We start from the raw sequence: 19233 nt of genomic DNA on the forward strand, positions 1-19233 counted from the left end.
GGTGTACTTAGAAGAAAGTGTTCGGTTACATGGTTTCCCTTCCATCCTGATCCCAGACCGAGGCAGCCAATTCATCTCCAATTTATGGAAAAAGAGTTGTAAGATTGTGCAAATTGACGTCTGACTGTCCACTAGTCAGCATCCCCAAACAGATGGCCAGACTGAACGAACAAAGCAAACATTAGAACACTTCCTAAGGTGCATGCTGCATCAGGCCGAGGGCAATTGGAAAGACATCATCTATAGACGACACCCACGTAGCTCCAACGTGGATTCCCCCATGGCTTTGGAAATGCCTGCGGTAAAAACCTTACACACAACCATCACGCATGCCTTCAAAAGGGCATCAGAGCACTTAGCTCGAGCCAAGGAAAGACATAAAAGGTTCTCGGACCAGCACCGTAGGAGGGCTCCGGTGTATCAAGTCGGGGATGAAGTCTGGCTGGCCTCCCGGCACGTACCCCTGAAAGGAACCCAGACTTTTCATCCCAGGTATCTAGGGCCATACACCATTAAAGCCATTATTAACCCTGTGGCCGTAAAGCTGGCTCTGCCACCCAACATGCAAATCCACCCGGTGTTCCACTTGTCACTCCTAAAGCCTGTCCAACCTGGTACTTTGATTAAGACACCCCCAGGCCACATTTTGATCAATGGTGAACCAGAGTTTGAAGTCAAAGAAAACCTGGATTCAAAACTAACCAGGTCCAAGTTATACTATTTAGTAGATTGGAAGGGATATGGCCCTCAGGACAGAATATGGGAGCCTAGTGATCACATTCATGCACCACGATTGATGAAACGCTTCCATCGTAACCACCCAAAAAAGCCAGGACCAGATGGGGAAACCACTGTGAGAGGGGACTTAGGGGGTAGTGCTATCATGGTTGGTACCCCTGATGGCCCTTCACTTCACTGCCCCCAGGTTAGAGCGGGACTACAGCATCCAAACATGGCCCTACGGATCCCTAGGAACTGGAGGAAGAACACCTGGTCTCAGTCCTGGCTTCTTTGGTGCCAGGCTCATTACAGTGAATAAGGGCAAGGTGTCATGAATACTACCTGAATCCAACATGGAGGCCTACACTAGAGCCTTGTTCCCCAACAGGACCAAGCAGACTAGTGTTTTGGGTGTGGTCGGGTCCTCGGGTGCGGCTGGCTATATAAGCCACGCCCCAGCCGAAAATCACGCTTTGTCTTATTCTGCAGCGTAACGCTCACTGTGTCCAGCTCTGCTTACCTGATTTCCAGTCCCGGATCCAACCACTGATTCATAAGGAAAAGAAGCAGATCACGGGAAGAATCACAGCGCTTACCTGCAAGCAAACTGTAGGATCCTGAACACCATCCAAGCGGTCTGCTCGATCTACACTCTGGGAGCCCACCACAGCCTGCAACGTCGGAACTAGATAAAACAGAGGGACAGCAGGTTAGCATCACTCACGTTCACCCCAGCCCGATGCTAGCGTTCGCGCACTAGAACTTACCTGTCATCTTCGCCAGTAGCCATACTTTGGGCTCAGCATCCGTTCTTCTATGAGCGAAACCGGCCTGCCGCTCCGCACCACGAACTGCAACCGCGGGGATAAAAGAGACACAGTACATTAGTTGGGCATAAGTGAACACTGGAAAAGAACATCAAAAAGAAGAACAAACACGGAGAGAAAGTACAATTCCCACCTTAAGAGGCATAAAGTGAACACTGGGAAAGTAACATCAAAAAACACAGAAAGGGAGGGCAGAAAAGGATAAGCGTAACACAACGAACAGAGAAAGGACAATACTCACCTTAAGACTGATCATAAATCCAAGGTGAGAGGTAACCCTCAGGGAGGGGATTGTGAGCAGATGGCAGTGGGGGTCACACCAAGAACAATTCCTAACTGCTTCACTCGCCCACCATAGGAGCAGTCTCCCCAGGGTTTACCCTTGGCCAGAGTGATTTCAGAAGCAGTGAAGCCACTCCCAGCATCGTTTGGCGCCCCTGAGGAGACCAGGTGAGTGTAACACACAGCACCTGGAGGTGTTAAAATCCCCCTTAAACCCACCCCCTTTCTGCACGTAATGGTGAAATCAGTGTCTCCGGTGCAGGGCTCAGTTGTTTGGCTGCAATCACTGAGGTACAGTGTTTTCTTGTTGTGTTGTTGTTGGGACAGGCTCTTTGACTTGTATTATTGGTCCTGAATCACTCACAAAGCTGGTAGCTGCCCCCTGCAGAATGCAGTGACTGCTAGCTGCTGCATGGACATTTGGGGCTGGTAGTCCTGTAACAAAACACAAAGAATTCTGTCCAGAATAGGGTTTGGCAGGCATTGGGTGATTGATATTGGTAGCACTCTCCCCAAACATGGCACATATAGCGGGGTGCAGGGACTGGGGCCCTCTCAACCCCCTCATCCCACCTCTGGTGCATCGACGGCTCTGGTGAAACCCTGGTAGGCCTCCTGCCTCAGGTCGACTGAACTCCCTGTTCAGCCTTGACAGGGTCATGACCCTGTTTCTGTCATGGGAGTACTGCTTTTTCACCTCTGAACAGTACAGATTCTGCGACATACTATTCTGTGGATTTTGCTCAGGAAGGCCTTTGGGAAGGTGGGAAAGTTCTTTCATTGATACAGTTTCTTGAGATGTAATGTTCTACTTTTTTTTAGAATATCTTTATTTTGTATTAAATCTTTAGTTACACACTCTGAGTATGTGGTTGTCTGAGTGTGAGTCTGAGCGTGAATGCAATGTGTGCATGTGCGTTTGCAGGGCGGGGGAGGCAGTAGCAATCAATGCCAATATTTAGTATGGGCTCAGTTCCATAAAAGTGATTGTACACTGACCATACTGGGTATCTGGTCATTCCATCGAAATCAGTTTCATCTAATGCCTTACCATCGAATTATATCCAATGAAAAGCATTTCCATCGAAATGCCTTTTCATTGACTAAATTCGATGGTATATTCGAAACTAGGTTTAGGGTTAGGTGTTAGGGTTGGGGCTAGGGTTAGATTAGGGTTGGGGCAAGGGTTATATTAAGGGTTATATTAGAGTTAGGTGTTAGTGTTGGGGCTAGGGCTAGATTAGGGTTAGGGGGTTGGGCAGGCTGGGGGGGAATCCTCCCCCAATATAAAAAAAAAAACATTAAAATGTTTCAAGGAGCTGGCCAGTGCCGAAATGTCAGCACTGGGCAGCTCCATGTAACGTTTTAATGTAGAAAATAAATGCACTGAAATGCTATCTTTTACATGTAAAAGTGCATTTCCATTGAAACCAGTCCATTTATATTTCCGATAGACTGGTTTCAATGGAAATGCACTTTTACATGTAAAAGATAGCATTTGGACGCAATGGCATCCGATGGATTTCCATCTATGGAAATGCATTTCCTTAGATGGAAAGACCATAAACCACCATACTGCAATAGATTGTGGTTGCAGCTGAGCTACATGAAAGTGATTTACAGTGGCCATGACTGGCATATGGTGTGAGGTCCTGACAAAGCTCCATTAAAGTGATTTATAGTGGCCATTACTGGCATAGAAACATTGTGGCTGCACCCTTATGCAAGTGATTTACATTCACTACTATGGGCATAGATAGATTGTGGCTGCAGCTTCGTGCAAGTGACTTACAATGACCATTAATGGCATTGATAGATTTTGGCGGCCTCATGCAACCACTTTAGATCGACTATTACTGGCATAGATTGTGACCACCGCCTCTTGCATGTGGCATATGATTTACAATTACCATTACTGGAGTAGAAAGATTGTGGCTGCAGTCTCATGTAAGTGATTCACAATGACCATTAGTTGCACAGATTGTGGCTGCAGCCTCGTGGAAGTGATTTACAGACTGTAGATTACTTTCATAAAGCTGACGAAACACTCTGTCAGTAATGGTATATGTAAACCACTTTTATGTTTATGAGCGGCACAGATAGATTGTGGCTAAAGCTTCATGCAAGTGATTTATTTACATTGCCAATTACTGGTGAAAATATACACCAGCAATTTCTTTTTTTACATTTTTTATTGTTTTACATAACATGTCAACTTGCTGACTTGTTTAAACATATACATGTTAATGACTCCAATCAAGTCAGTGCCTTGTCTGGGATTGCTCAAGGGAAGCCCTTATTTATATATTTTTATGACAAGTTATAATCTGGATGATGAACACTTGTATCACGCCCCTCTCTTAGAATCCCCCTGACCCCACTGAGGCAAGAAGTAGGTTTGTTTTGCAAATTAAAAAGGTTTATTTGAAAAATTAAGCAATAGATATATATCACACTTTTATAATAAATGAATATTTGATATCACACTTAGACATGTGACAGTGAGTGATCAACAATGGATGATGTTATACTAGCACACTGGTTTAATTACTTAGGAGTAGTATAGAGGATAAGGTAGCTGAGAATGCTTTATATGGTACAAGGAAATGCAAGGTGGAAAAGAAGCAACACAGGAATAAACTTAATATGATTTCAGCAAAACATAATATAATCACTTTTCCCCTTTTGGCAATTCACCCCCCCCCCCTCTATGCAATGTAAGGAGGTGGAAGTAACACACAAAGTCTTCAGGAATACAATCCCAGTACAATGCGAATTAAGTTCCCCCTAGCAAGCTTAGATCACAAGGATGATTTTAAACACAAGCAAAGTACTTTAAAGGTGGTATGCAAAAAAGTGTAAAATATACTCAAATTGCTTTTAATTCCCTATAGGAGGTTCAGGGTGAGTGAGAGATACTTTAAATCATTTCAGGCCAGCCCTATCAATTATTCAGAGATGGTTATCAAGTTGAAAACAGAATTCCGTGATGGAAGCAAAAGACCATTGTTTTTACACGTGGCTGGAATGAAGCAAAATGTCAAATCGCGGCAATTTAGTCGTGTGCGTCGAGCGCAATTACGAAGGAACTATAAGGAGTAGCAAACGGCTCCGGAGATACGGACGATTTAGTGGAGGTATAGTTTCAGAAATGAAATTTAAAGTCTCAGAATGACAGATGACAGTTTTGCAGCTTTAAAGTCACAGAAGGACACACAATTCTATGATGTAGTTCTAGATAGGTTAAAATAGTTTGAATTAGATTATTTTAAACTAAGAGATTGGTTTTGCACAGTTCTGGCTGAGTACTCACACTATATTTGGACAGGAATGCGACTTCGTCACGGAACGGGTCAGGATTGGCTGCGGTTCTCTCGCCACTGGGTACTGGTTCTGCGCACAGCGATTTGGGTCCACTCTCAGCGATCTGGTCTGGTCTCTCTGGATCACTGGTCTCTCTGCATATTGATGGATTTGACGTTTGGAGTCTCCCGGCAAAGCGTCCCGCAAGAAAGTGGAAAGTGAATGTCCCTACCTGTCCTGCATAGTCTCCTTTTATGTGTTTAGAAAGTGGGTGGGTCGGCTCATTCTGTATGCCCAACCCTCTCAACTTATCATTGGCCAGTTCCTCCTCTCTCCCTTGATTGGGGGAACTGGGTTGTGAGTCAGAGTGATGAGGTAGGTTTATGGTCAGAGGATCCTCCCCTTGTCAAATTGCACACAAATCTATTTCTGATCTAAATACATATTTATCTATGTACCATTTTTCTAATATTACATGTCCAGTAAACATATTTTCGGTAGCACCAAACCATCCGATCCCTGTCTTTGTAAGATGTTGTGTCCACTTATGACAGAATTCTCCCCTTTTCATCCAGATAACGACCTCTAAACCTTTCCAGATTTTACAAAAATGTGCACCAGGGATATGGGTTTCAGAAGATAAAGTGTCAGATTTTTAACATGCATACATTTGGAGTACCAACCTTTTTTCCGCTACTATCCCCAAGAACATACCACAGAGTCCTAACACCTCTTAAAATGTACACAGAAAAATCACAAGAATGATGATGTTATTTATATAATTTTTACAAGTCTGCACTATGAATTATCCATCTTTTTAAACTTATGCTCTGGCCCCGAGGGGTGTGGTTTTCCAAAGCACATGGTGGAATTTCTGATTTATCCACTTCCCCCAAGCTCAGCTTGCTCACAGATGCAGTGCCCCTCCCCGTTTCCTTCCAAGAGGAAGCCATTTACAACCCCCGTAATTTAACATTTGCCTGGGCCAAAGACAGTGCTTTGTTTAGTTTCCTGCAGTCCCCAGGTGCCCCTCCCCATATTCAATCAGAGAGGTGTCATCTCCTTTTGGCAGGGGCAGCAGAATGCAGCCAGGCCTGGGAACACAGCTGCTGATCAAGTTTCAACTCCTGTCGGGGGTAGTTGCCGGGCAGAATTCACTCTCTTAAGCCAGGCTTCAGCTAAATGTCACTTTGGTTCCCAGTTTTTCTTCATCCAAATCAAACTTACAATTTTTACACATGCAGCTAGAACGCTGATTCTAAGTTCAAAACTATGATATTTAACAGTTGCAAACTATGTGACACTCAACAGTAGGTCACTCATTTATTTTAAACATTTAGATTTTAGTGTCTTTCAGTCCAATTTCACTTCAGCTGCTGACATCCACAGCTCAGCCAGTTCTGTTATAAACATTGTTTTGGGCTCTTCATCTTTCCAGATTTTGTATGCACACAAGAATACATTCTGTCAAGTGTCTGCTGGTGTTCAGTGAGATTTTTGAATATCTTGCAATGTTTAAAATAGGCATTTTTAGCTTGCATTTCAGAGAAGCAAAGGTGATTTCAAAGCACTTTCTGAGCTAACCGGCACTGCTGTTTTTCCTTTGGCACACATTTCACCCATGGCACTCCTGGCCCATCACGCTCGCACTGGTGGGTGGCAGGTCAGGGGACCATTGTCAGAAAACGCTCCAGGTCTTGTATCACCCCTGCGGTTCACGTGTCTCATCCTCACCAAAAGCTTCTGTCCCGTTATACCACCATACAGAAGGCGGGCTTGCGGTATCCACGCTCTACGCACGGAACACATTCGCGTCGGGAACTGCGTTCCCGACGCCTCACGTGGAAGTTGCCATGGAGACTACGTCAGTGGACGCAGCATCTTCCACGTGATAGAAAACGTGTTGGGTCACGTGACCATCTTGGTGCCGGTACTTCAAGTACTTAATGATCTGGCGCCCACTTCTCGCTGCTTCTGATCCAATAGTGACAGCGGTTTTTTCTTGCTCAGATTTTGTGGTTTTGTTTGATCTCGGATTACGTTTACTGGATTGCTCTTGGATTATCCTTACCTGTTCTTGTATCTTGACCTCGGATTGTTTATGGATTATTCTTGCCTAGTGATTTGGTTTTGTCGAAATCGGACCTCGAAGCTTGGGAGACCTCTTACCTTCGTTCTTTCCTTCCTTCCTTTTCCCTCTCCAATTCCTTCCCTGTCCTTCCCCAGGGTGCTGTAGGCGTCCTCGTGCCGGCGGGTACAGGCTTGGTGCTGGACTAGAGACTTCCTGAGCACCTTTTAGGCGTCCTCGTGCCGGCGGGAATAGGTGGTTGCTGGACTAGTGACTTCTTACACCTTGGATTGTTTGGTCCACCGAACAGAGGGCAGATACCATCACACTGTTCCTACAGGAAAGAAGAAGGACTTTGCCAGGGACGTTCACTTCCAGGGAAAAAAGGGTAAGAAACCTACCTTTCCTTACCATTTTTTCTTCCACTCATTCTCTGGTACTGATTGTCTTTTCTCTTCTTCTGGTCTCCAGAGTACCCCAGTATAGAGGACATTCTTGCATGAAACACTTCTGGTTAAACCGTTTTCTGCAGGTTAGTCTGTTGAGATTTTGTTACGTGTTCTCTTGAAAGGGGTGTATTTGATTGTAATCAGTATAATATTCTGCAGTCGTTGGCTGGAACCTGGAACCATCGACTACCGGGAAGTTGCGGGCCGCTCAGCTCTACGATCCCAACGACTCTACACCATCTTCCGATCAATTGGATTCTTAGACTGTCCTTTCGTACTCCTGAGAATCACATTGATAGGAAGAAATATATTCTTCACGACGGGTCAACGCGGAACCAGGTTCCCGGAATTCTGACAACCATTTTGTTGTGCGCAAAGACTGTGCGGTTCTCCCGGATTCTGGCGCAAATGTGGGCTTTTCCGCCCTCTTGGATTTCCTAAGCCCACAGCACCAAGTGTTGCAGCATAATAGTCCAAACGTGGGTCATGACACCCAACATACACAACATTTCACAACCAGTTTTGTCAGTCTGCTCTCGCCGCCCCCCACACCCCGGCCTACGTCGCACTTGATATTCCATCTCCCTCTTTTACTCCTCATCCCCTTCTCTAGACTCATTATTCTCTTGTATGAGTTTCCTCCAAGTCTTTGTCACCCTTTTCAGAGGTGGCCAGATCTGCTACCAATTGTCTTCAAGTGTCCACCCCCCCTCTCCTTGTACATTGCTCTGCCCTCTTGCTTCCTGCCACACCACAGTCTCTGCGTTTGCCCATTTTAGCAGGTCCCTCAACCAAGTCTGTACAGCTGGCCTCATCTGTGCTTTCCATCCCATCACTATTCTACGTTTAGCCAGTATATATGCTAGGCCCTTGAGCTTACGCACATGTCTAGCCCTTTTGCGCCTAGGGAAGCGCCCCAGCAGACAAGTTATGGGGGATACAATATTCGGGGTAATATCCACCTTTGCTAACTCTTGGGCTACTTCGCCCCAGAATCTACCAATCTCAGTACATGCCCAAAACATATGCACTAGATCTGCGTTTATCTCCCCACATTTCGGGCATGATTGTGTTGCTGCCTGGCTAAATTTGGCGATCTTGTTCGGAGTCAGATATGCCCCATGGGTCACAAATAATTGAATCTGTTGTAATTGTGCATTCCTCAACACCTTTTTGTGATACCACATAATTTTACTCCACATACTGTCCGTCAATGGTTCTTGTAAGTCTACTTCCCAATTCTGCCTTGTCCTGATTCCCCTTCTATCTTAGACATTATTAGTTCATATATCCGCAAGACTTTGTGTCCACCTTCCGACACATCATAAATTGTCTCTATAGTCTTGTCTAATTGTAAGGACGTCTCCGTTTCTGGCCATCTGCGTCCAAGACTCTTCAGGAGAGGGGAATATGTGAGGTGTTGCCCCCGATGTACCCTTGTGTCCATTGTCAGTTCCTCAAAATCCTTGAGCATCCATCCTTTAGGACATCTTCCACTGTCGCCACTCCCTTAGGTTCCCAGTACTTCCTCACGTTTAACCTCAATTGTTCGTCCACCCCTTCCAGCGCTATGTGTGGAATCTGCGGGGAGTATGGTGTTGTGTTCTCCAGCAAATAACAGGGCCAGTGCCACATTACGCACCCTAGGCGCAACAGTGAGTGCAAGCTTGTTGCGCTAGGATCGGCTAGCAAAATCACTTTGTTCAAAAAGAACAGAGTACTTTCTACCTGTAGTAACCTTGATTCCGGCGTTTGCCATCTGATAGCCATTTGGCCACAAATTGCAACTAGTTAGCTACGAAATATACCCCAAATGTGGGCACTTTTACCCCCCCCCCCCCACCCAGTTCGTATGGATTTTGGAGCTTCCACAGTGCCACTCTACACCTTGAATTATGCCATAAGAAGGTCCTGCATGTACTGTGCAGTTTCCTGAAAAACGTCTTCAGTATCGCAAACGGGATATTTGGAAAATAGTGTAGCCGTCTCGGTAGCACCACCATCTTCAGCAGTGCTGCTCGTCCCCTTATGGACAATGGCAATCTAGCCCAGAAAGAAATGCAATTTTCAATTTTGCTAACCGCCCAGAAAGAAATGCAGTTTTCAGTTTTGCTAACCGCCTTAACCGTGTTCTGTATGTGTTCTATTTTAGGGTCGTGGTAGCTGTCTACCCCTAAGTACTGAAATGTTTCTATTTCCCACTTAATTGGTAACACCGGCAATTCACGCCTGGGCTTCCCAGCGTACCTTTCCAAAGGGAAAAGACTCGACTTCTGTGGGTTAATAGTTATGCCTGACAGTGCTGCATTTCGTTCCATCACATCCAGAATGTACTGCAGATTCAGCTCAGGGAGCTGCAAATACAGAAGCATATCATCCGCACATAACAAATCAGATGCTTCCCTCCCGATGTGCTGATGCCCGCCTCTCCATATTCTTCTCTCAAATTAACCGCTAGTGGCTCCAATGCCAGGATGAAGAGCATCTCGAACCACAGAAATCCCTGCCTGGTGCCTTTACTCAACTGCCACTGTTCCGAGATGCTTGTACTCGTTTTGACCCTTGCTATTGGTTCACTGTACAGCAACTGCACCCATTTAATGTATGTGGGTCCAATATCACATTTTTCCAGTACTGCTAACAGCTAAGGCCATCAGACTGATTCGAACGACTTTACTGCATCAAGTGACGCCACTGAAACTTCCTGTGTTCCTTTTCGAGTGTAATCTATTATGTGGTGCAATCGACTCTGATTATTGGTTATATCCTATGTGGGACATATCCTGTTTGATCTGTATGTATAAGCTTAGCTATGACTGGTTTCAGTCTATGTGCCATGACTGCCATGAGAATCTTCCCATCCTGGTTTAGCAATGAAAGGGGCCTATACGAGCCACAGTCGGTATTCGGCTCGTTTGGTTTAAGAAGGGGGACAATTACTGACTCCCTCCGGGACTCGGGCAATCTTCCAGTGTCTAAAGCTTTGTTTAGCATTGCGAGTAGTGGGGTTAGGATTTCTGTCTTATATTCTTTATAAAATTCTTCAGGAAGCCCATCTGCCCCTGGGACTTTACCGGTTGGGAGTTCTTTCATCACATTCTCTAGTCCTTCACTCGTGATGGGTATCACTAGGCTGTCGCTCTCTTCTATATTTAGTTGGGGGAGGCATATCTCGGTCAATGCCTCGTGTATCTCTGACATATCACTCTCTGAGGTTTCCCTGTACAAGTGTTTATAGCAGTTATAAAAACAGTTATTAACCTCCTCCTGAGTCTCCCGCAACTCCCTATCATCACCCTTAATTGCTCCAATGGCCTCCCGTTTCATCACACTCTTATACAACTAGGCTAGCAATCACCCAGGCTTATCCCCCTCTGCATGCTGTCTCTCAACATATGTCCTGTAGCTTAATTTGCCTAACCTGTCACAGTGTTCTCTACATTTCTGTTGTGAGCGGGACACCTATTGGGCCTCCTCTAGTGACCTATTTCCTGCTTGCGTTATGATTTCCAGCCTACTTTCTGTTTTTTGTAAACCCTGTATGATCACATCTTGCATCCTGTTCGACTTTGCTATGGCCGCCCCTCTCACCACTATATTAAAGGCATCCCACAGTGTACCAGCAGAGTTTACGCTGCCAGTGTTGTACTCGAAATATTCCTTCACCTCTTCTCTCAAATGTTCTTGGAACCCTGTGTCTTTAGGTGCTTCGACCCTAAGTCTCTATGTCGGGATTCTGGCTCGGGGTGGAGGGTTGAATCTGCCACTTATCAAACAGAGGGGCATGGTCAGAGAGGACCCATGCTTTATATTAAGCCGTCTGAATTCACCCAGTGTTTCCTCTCCCAAAAACACATAGTCTAGCCTTGTGCATAGGTTAGTCGGAGCGGTGTAGTGAGAGTACACTCGGTCTTGTGGGTACATAGTTCTCCATACATCCGCCAACTTGAATGCAAGTAACAACATATTCCGATCCTTGGCCGCAGGGGTTGGATAAGAAAATTTGCCGTCCGACCTATCTCTCGTTGGGTCTAGCATACAACTAAAATCTCTCCCCCCATATCAGCGTAAGCGCACAATCTCTGTACGGGCTAATCTTGGGATATAGAGATCTGAAATAAGCTGCTGTGTCCTGATTCGGGGCATACATATTGATAACACATATTTATTTTCTACCATTCACTGTAGTATTACCATCCTACCGTCTGTGTCTAGATAGGTTTGGAGGATCTTGAATGGGACCCATATGAGGACCCCTCTAGCATATGCTGAGTACTTTGAGCCCAAGGTCATGCCTCTCCATTTCCGTGCCAATGTATCTTGTCTATCCTTGGTCAAATGAGTTTCCTGCAGGAGAGCTATATCTATTTTTTGGCGTCTCAAATATGCCATATTCCGGTTCCTTTTGATATAGCTGTTCAGGCCTCTTACATTCCAGGTTGCTATTTTGAGAACACCCATTCTCTCTAACAGTTCCCGCTCTCAGCTCCCCCTTTTCGCCTCTGCCCTTTTTCCCTTGTGCGTATCTGTAGGCCAACATCTGTCTAACTACCCCAACTCCCCTCCCACCCCCCTCCCCAACATTTCCCAACTTGTGCCTAGCTCCAAATCTGGGGCTCAGGCATCCCTGCATCTCGCTCCTATCCCGGCTCTGATGCCGGTTTTCGCAGTGCAGTAGTACCGAACTACTAGTATCGTAACCTAACTAAACTAATATGGGTGATAGTATGATAACCGGTGCAGCTTTTATCAGAGTGCCCCCGGTGCTTCCTGCATTTAGTTGACTGTTCAATTAGCTTCTGACCTTCCAGCTTAAATGCCAATGTCGGATCCTTTCAAAATGACCCCTATACGGCTCATGTGTACATTATTTAATCAACGGAGATTGACTTATCACTCCCATCTGGTTTTCTTTCTCTGTTGGCTTGTGTGTCCATCCAGTTGTTTACGTCTTCCAGAGTCTCGAAGAAGACAGCCCGGTCTTTATATAGTACCTTCATTTTTACAACATGTATTTAAGGTTAGCTGTACGTAACCTCCTCTTGACAGCCACATAGTTCAAGCTTTGTTTTTGTACCAGGAAAGTATAATCAGGGTATGACGTGATGGTCGCTGATGCTCAGCAAATCGTTCCACCTTTCCGAAAGTGTTCTAGGATTCTCTCCTTGTCCTTCTAATTCAGTATCTTGGCTATTATTGGACGGGGCGGTGCTCCCGGCTGTGTTTTTTTTGTCAGGGCCATATGCACTCTTTCAACTGTGAACCCTTTGGTGAGCGACCCAGCTCCTGTTTCTCGCAACACCATATTTTCAATGAAGTCTGTCGGGTTCAGGCATTCTTCGCCTTCCGGGTGGCCCAACGATCGTACATTGTTCCTTTGTGCCCGATTTTCTGCTTCTTCTGCTCTGTTTTCGACATTCCGCACCTGCTGCTGCAGTACAGAGACTTCCTGGGAGTTTTTGTTGCAACTGCTTGTATTAGTTGTCACCTCCTTCTGTAGACCCCTGTGCATTCTGTTAATGCCCTGACATCTTGTCTCAGAAGGTTCACATCGATACTGATTGCATACATTTTGAATTCCAGTGCCGATTTAAGCTCCGCTATGGCTTGTAGTATCTAGTGGTCACCTTGTCTGGGAGCCTCCTCTCCTTGTGCCTCTTGTGTTGTTGCCTTCGCACTGTCCATCATTTGTGCATGTTTAGGTTCTTTTATCGTTGTTTCTTGCAGCCCATCATTTGCCTATGTCTTTCTGGGACTTGTACTCGTTGCTACGCCTGCTTCTGTCTCTGGTGTCTCTTTAAAGTTTGCCTGATGGCAGGGGTTCTCTGTGTTGTTTATATCGCCTGTGCTTCTCTCGTCACTCACATGTATTCAGGTGCTTCCATGGGTGCCTCCCGTATTCGGTGATGGGGTTTCAGTTTGCCCAATCCACCAATGTCCACAGTTACTCGCACTACCCTGTAGTCCGCATTCAGTTATATCCTAGTTCTTGCTGTTGATTCCAGAATATCGTAGCTAATGTCACCATTTGGTGCAAGATGCTGCTGTCAGATTGCACCCTGTGTCTTGGCCCCCACTGATATAGGTATACACCCATTACGGATCAGGGCTATCTTGCTCCCGGGAGCCAGTGTTCCCCAGTCTGTGCTTGATTGCTGTGCCCCCTCTCGGTGTCTGCAGCTCTCCTAGGGGCCCCAGCACTAACTTCAACCCCCAGTGGCACTATCTCGTCTGCAGTACAGCTCACCTGGTAGATTGGTCGTTGCAGGTCCCTTCTAGACGCTGAGAGTGCACTGGGTAATGATGTGGCCCTCGTTGCTGCGTTCTTTGGAGACTGTGTGCTGTTGTAGCGTGTTGTGCATGGGTTGTATCTGTAGTTAGGCCAGTTGTGGCCTTATGTCAGTTTTGGACGTCTTGTCTCTTCCTTTTGCCACCCCGAGATGCACAAAGTTTTCTGCTTCTGTACCTTATTGGCCACCACCCCCTCCACTGTCAGTCCTGTCTTATTCCTGCAGATAGTGTTGGCTGGGTTTAGGGCGTCCTTCCGCTCTTTTGTTGGAATTGCTGCGGTCCTGTATTCTCACCAGGCCGGGCCTCCGTGTTTCTCCTTAGTTTCCGCTGCTGGGTCCATCACTGCAGTTCCTGCCCTAATCCAGTGCGTGCAGGTTATGGCATCCAAGTAGCTGTTAGTCTGGCTCCCGTGCAGTGTTTCTCCACCTCGCGTGGCTGTCTCTCTTATATGTTGATCTCGTCCAGTGTCATGCACTCCTGTGCCTCCGATGTGCGTGAGAATCTGTGGCTCTGCCTTTGCTTGTCCGTGTCACCCTATTTGGAAGGCCCTGGCTGCACTTCTCTCATTCCAACTATTGTATCAGCACGAAAAGCATCCAATGTGATTTTTGTAAAGTATTCATGTACAATCCTGCCGCGTAGCCACATGCGGTCTCCGCTTTCAAGTTTTTCTTCAATGGGATACTTCTTATCTCTGTTGTGGCCAGCGGCCTCATATCAGTGCCCGCTGTGTCTTCTCTGCTCGCGTAGCCTGCTGCAGTCACTGGGCTCTACAGCTCAACCGTCTCCGTGAAAACCTGGGTATCACTGATCAGGCTCTGGCCTGGCTGACCTCTTTCCTCTCAGATCGACCCTCCCAGGTCCACCTTGGGTCCTTCCTTTCATCTATCTTCCTCTCTACCTGTGTTGTTCCCCAGGGGTCTAACCTCTCGCCCTGGCTTTTCAACCAATACCTGGCAACTCTCGCCCACTGCATTGCCACTTTCTGCTCAAATTTCCAGTGCTACGCTGATGACACTCAACTCATTTTAAGGCTGCCCTCTGCGACCTCCTCTCCCTCTCTCATCTCTGATTGCCTAACTGCCATTCAAGATTGGTGTGCCGCAAATGATCTTTGAATGCCAGCAAGACGGAGATCCTCCTCATCGGCACACCTTCACATCATTTCCCCTCAATCTCTGGCCAGCCTCCCTTGGCCCTCCTCCTACCCCCACCTGCGAGGCTAAGAACCTCGGGGTCATCTTTGACTCCACCCTTTCCTTCTCCGCCCACATCTCCGAGCTCTCTAAAAAGTCAAATTTCCTACTGCACCTCCTCAGAGGTACTCTGCCTTTCCTCTCCTTCCCCCAGAAGCTCATGGTATCCCAGGCTCTGGTTCTCTTGGACTATTCTAAATCTACCTGCCTCTACTCTCCGCCCTCTGCAACTAATCCAGAACAGGACTGCGAGCCTTGTCCTTGGCCTCAAGCCCTGTGATCGTATCTCTCCAGCTCTGAAATCTCTCCATTGGCTCCCAGTGGATGCAAGGATTAAATTCAGAACCCTCTGCATTGTCCACAAGGCTTTCTGGGGCCTGGGTCCAAAATACCTTCAGCTATCCCTCCGCAAATCCCTCCCATCTCAAGCTCTTCGCTCCTCTACCTCCAACTCCCTCAGGGTCAGTCGTTTTTCAAAGAAACGAGCTGGGGGTAGATCTCTGTCTTAGGCTGGGGCCTCCCTCTGGAACAGCCTCCCTGCCACTCTAAAACTTGAGGAGAACCATCTCCGGTTCCCGAAGCACCTCAAGCCCTTCCTCTTTTCTTCCGCCTTTGCTCCCACTCTCCCCTGCTGATCTGTTCTCTCTTGGCACTGTGCACCTGGCCACCCTCTGTCCTCTGGGCCCAGGTATCTGCTCACCCTGCCACCCTCCCCCACTGCCTCTGGGCCACCTCTTGCACTGGGGTCTGTATCTGTACCCACACAGCCCCCCTTTTTCTTCCTGCACTTATCAGACCTACCCTGTCTGCTGCCTTAAACCTAGCACCTGTAAATTGCTGGTTGCACTACCACTGTTTGTTGCCTTTATTATTTATTTATTGTTATTTATCTGTTTCTCCTCTGCTACGCACTTTCCACTTCTTCCCCTTCCAAGCACTTTTCCCCTCCCCCTCTCCCATGCACTTGCTCATTCTCAATGTCACTGGGCCTAGTAAGATTGCTGTTTTGTTCTCCCCTGTTCACCTCCCTTGCCTTGTCGTGCTCTGAAACACTTGTGTATGAGCGAGATAGAAATAAACTATCAATATCAATATACTTCCCGTGTGTGGTTTCATGTAAAACCTTTGATGTCGGGGACTCTGGTGCAGGGATTAAGCCACTCTGGGCCTTCGGTGTATGCACTGTTGCCCGTCCCAAGCAGCTGGTCCGCTCTCCAGTCTCTGCAGGGGTTCTTATGCTCGTTGGCGCTGTGCGGATCTGTCTGCCTGCTTTCCATCTGTTTTCCAATCTTATCATTACAGCCGGTCAGGGTCCGATCCAACTTCCTTCATGTCCCGGCCACTCTTCTTTTCTGTTATAGTGGCTCGGCACAATACATTGTCCTCAGTCAGCCGCCATCTTGTTTCTTTTTCAACGGGACTCTGTCCCCCTTCTTCGGCTCACAATTCCTGAACTTCGTTACGTTTCACTGCAGAATCATGATCACGTTGACCTCCATCCATTCATGCATCGGCAGTTCCAAAAGTGGGTGTTGTAGCCGACTTTAATCATATCTTCTCGTCTGGATCATTTGGGATCGGCAGGAGCACCTCAGTATCACATCCTATCTCATGGCTCTATAGCCACGCCCCCTTCACCAGCCATTTCTAACAATTAATCGGTTAAAATCCTGATGCCCCCTCAGTAGACTCCCCGCATCCATGCACCAAAAGCTGCCTCCTGCATGGCATGAACATGACAGGAAGCTGCCCAGCTGATTTCGAGATGACCGGTCTTAACAGCTCAGTGCAACATTTGTTGGGAAAAGGAGGCATGCAGAAATGATCCAGACCTCCAGGTTGCAGCTGAATGATGGGGTGGTGCAGGAGCGGAACCACCGTCACTGTGTGCATGTGCAAGAACCTTGCGGGCATTCGCAGAGCTGGAGATGAGCAGATGCTCGCTCCCGAGGCCCCCTGTAATGACCAGAAGACTGAGTACCTCTCAGTTTACCGTATTTGGAGGGTGTCACCAGGCGTGGACACGTTTTCTCCCTCCCAACACACCACTTGTCATCCATCAACTTCAATGGACTCATCTGTCCAGGAAAACCTTTACCAAAAGTCAACAAAATTAGTACCCATTGACTTTAATGGGACGGTCGCAATCCCACCCTTGGAGAGTAAATAGGCTGAGAGGGTTGGTCACCCCTCTCAACCCTTTCGTCCCCTGAGTAGGTGAAAACAGCAGATTTCATTATGGACTGGGGAGAGCCCATTAAAGTGAATGAACGTGTAGGAGCTTGGCCAGTCGCTAGCTAAGAGTGCTGCAGGGTTATACGCTTTTGTAACACAACTGAGCTGCACCACAATAAAACCTCAGTTACTCCTGCTTAATTAGTGAATTGTCCTGGCTACAATTCCACTAGACTACAGTGCCATCCATATTTAGGGGAGAGATCAATGATGTTGCCAAAACTGTTGTCATTTCTTTTCTTTGATTTACACCTCCTAAAATAAGCCTTATCTTTTTCATAAAAGTTAACTGCAAAATTAACGTTCTCTTTTGCCCCTCTTCTGTTTCGAAATCTTACTCTTCATCATTTCCAACTGTGGGCATGGGTGAAATGTTTTCTGGGTCATAGTTGGCACCGGAGGTGGGGATGTTCAGCCTCTAATGGGCCGCTTGGCGGGCCAGAACATCCATCAGGTTCCTGCTGCAGGCCACGGCGCTCTACTGGGGAGGATGTGGCGGGGCAGATCAGGCGGGTCCTGCAGCACCCTGGGACATGGTGCAGGGCCTGCACCTACAGGACAGGGCTGACATTGCGAGAGCACATGTGACCGTCACTCCGGCACCCGCAGCACCTCAGGCTCTCTTCCGTATACTCCCTTCCCAGGAGCCTCAGCCTATCCTAGGCTGTCCTGCACCAGGCCCCGCCCCCAGGCAGGTGCAGTGTCAGGAGGCGGCAGGACTGCGGAGCTCTGACCTCGGCTGCGATCCGTGACCAGGCAGCCCTGTGACAGCCTCGCCCGCAGGAGAGGCGCGTGCGGAGGATGGAAGGGGCGGCGGTACGCAGAATGCGCGCGGGGGCCCCGCAGGTCCCTTCCTGGGGTGCTGAGGTGCCGGACGGGCTCGGCGAGGAGGAGGAGAAGAAGCGGCTGAGGCCCCCTCCTCGAAGCAGCAGCCTGCCGTCCCGGGGAGGGGGCTCGGGGCTCCGGGAGAGCCGCTTGCTGCCGCCGATGCTGCTCTACCTGCTGGCGCACTGGCTGCTGGTGCTCCTCTCTCTGCGGCAGCTGATGCTCCTGCCCAGCCCCGGCCACTTCAGTGCTCCGAGAGCCAGGTACGGATCACAGTCTCTGCCGCACACTGCATCCCCGTGTTGACTTCCTGCCCCATGCTGCCTGTGCGGAGTGGGACCGCTCTCCCTAGCATTGAACTGACCATGACACCCCGCCCCCCACGGCATTAGCCTGCCTGTCAATGTCAAAACTGGGATCAGGGCGTTACTCGCGTGCCCTGTTCCTAAGTTTTCCACATACTCTTCTTATTCTTCCAATGTATTTATGGGCGTTCTTCTAACTTTGAAGCGTGACCCCCCTCCCCTCCTGAAGCCACTCACGGGCACTAAGTCCCCGAAGTTAATAATATCCGTCCTGATAACGCCCTGCTTGCGTGATTGCCCTCCTCCTCTTCCCACCGGTATCGTTTTCCCGTTCCCCTACTTCGCCTTCCTGCCCCCCCATTTGAGCCGAGCAGCTGGAAACGGTGCTCGCTTGCCTATCGATATCAGGCTCGCCCTTTAGCCGACTGCTGCAGGCTCTGCACGTGGGGTGCCTGTTTCCTAGCGAGCCGCCGGCCGCGGAACTCCCATTTCATACCTCATTCACGCCCCATACTCCCCTCTCCCTCGCGCTCACAATCAAAAAGACTTGCATTTATTTTGACTTTTTTGTAATGCATAGGAAAACGGGTCAGAAGCCTCCGTATTGAGCCAATACGTCATTGTTTATGTTGGTTGCCCTTTATTGTTAGACATCATATAATTGACATTATTCATTGCGTCTCTAGAAGCGACATGTGTAGGAATGAGAATCGGCGCATGTACCAAACCACT

The 19233-nt window shown here is 47.8% G+C and overlaps 1 protein-coding gene across 2 annotated transcripts in view; it reads left to right on the plus strand.

The window, feature by feature from the left end:
- Positions 1–18067: 18067 nt before the first annotated feature.
- ERMP1 (endoplasmic reticulum metallopeptidase 1) overlaps positions 18068–19233 on the plus strand; it is a 707614-nt gene continuing 706448 nt past the window's right edge. For both annotated transcript variants that reach the window (XR_011280380.1, XM_069626023.1), the window contains exon 1: positions 18068–18459. Coding sequence is in view for 1 of the 2 variants with exons in the window: in XM_069626023.1 (XP_069482124.1) it covers positions 18173–18459 (287 nt within the window). In the remaining variant the exon portion in view is untranslated. The remainder of the gene's footprint in view (positions 18460–19233) is intronic.

Source organism: Ambystoma mexicanum, chromosome 6p, assembly GCF_040938575.1.
Source record: "Ambystoma mexicanum isolate Mex_15411 chromosome 6p, UKY_AmexF1_1, whole genome shotgun sequence".
In the NCBI taxonomy this organism is placed as follows: domain Eukaryota; kingdom Metazoa; phylum Chordata; class Amphibia; order Caudata; family Ambystomatidae; genus Ambystoma; species Ambystoma mexicanum.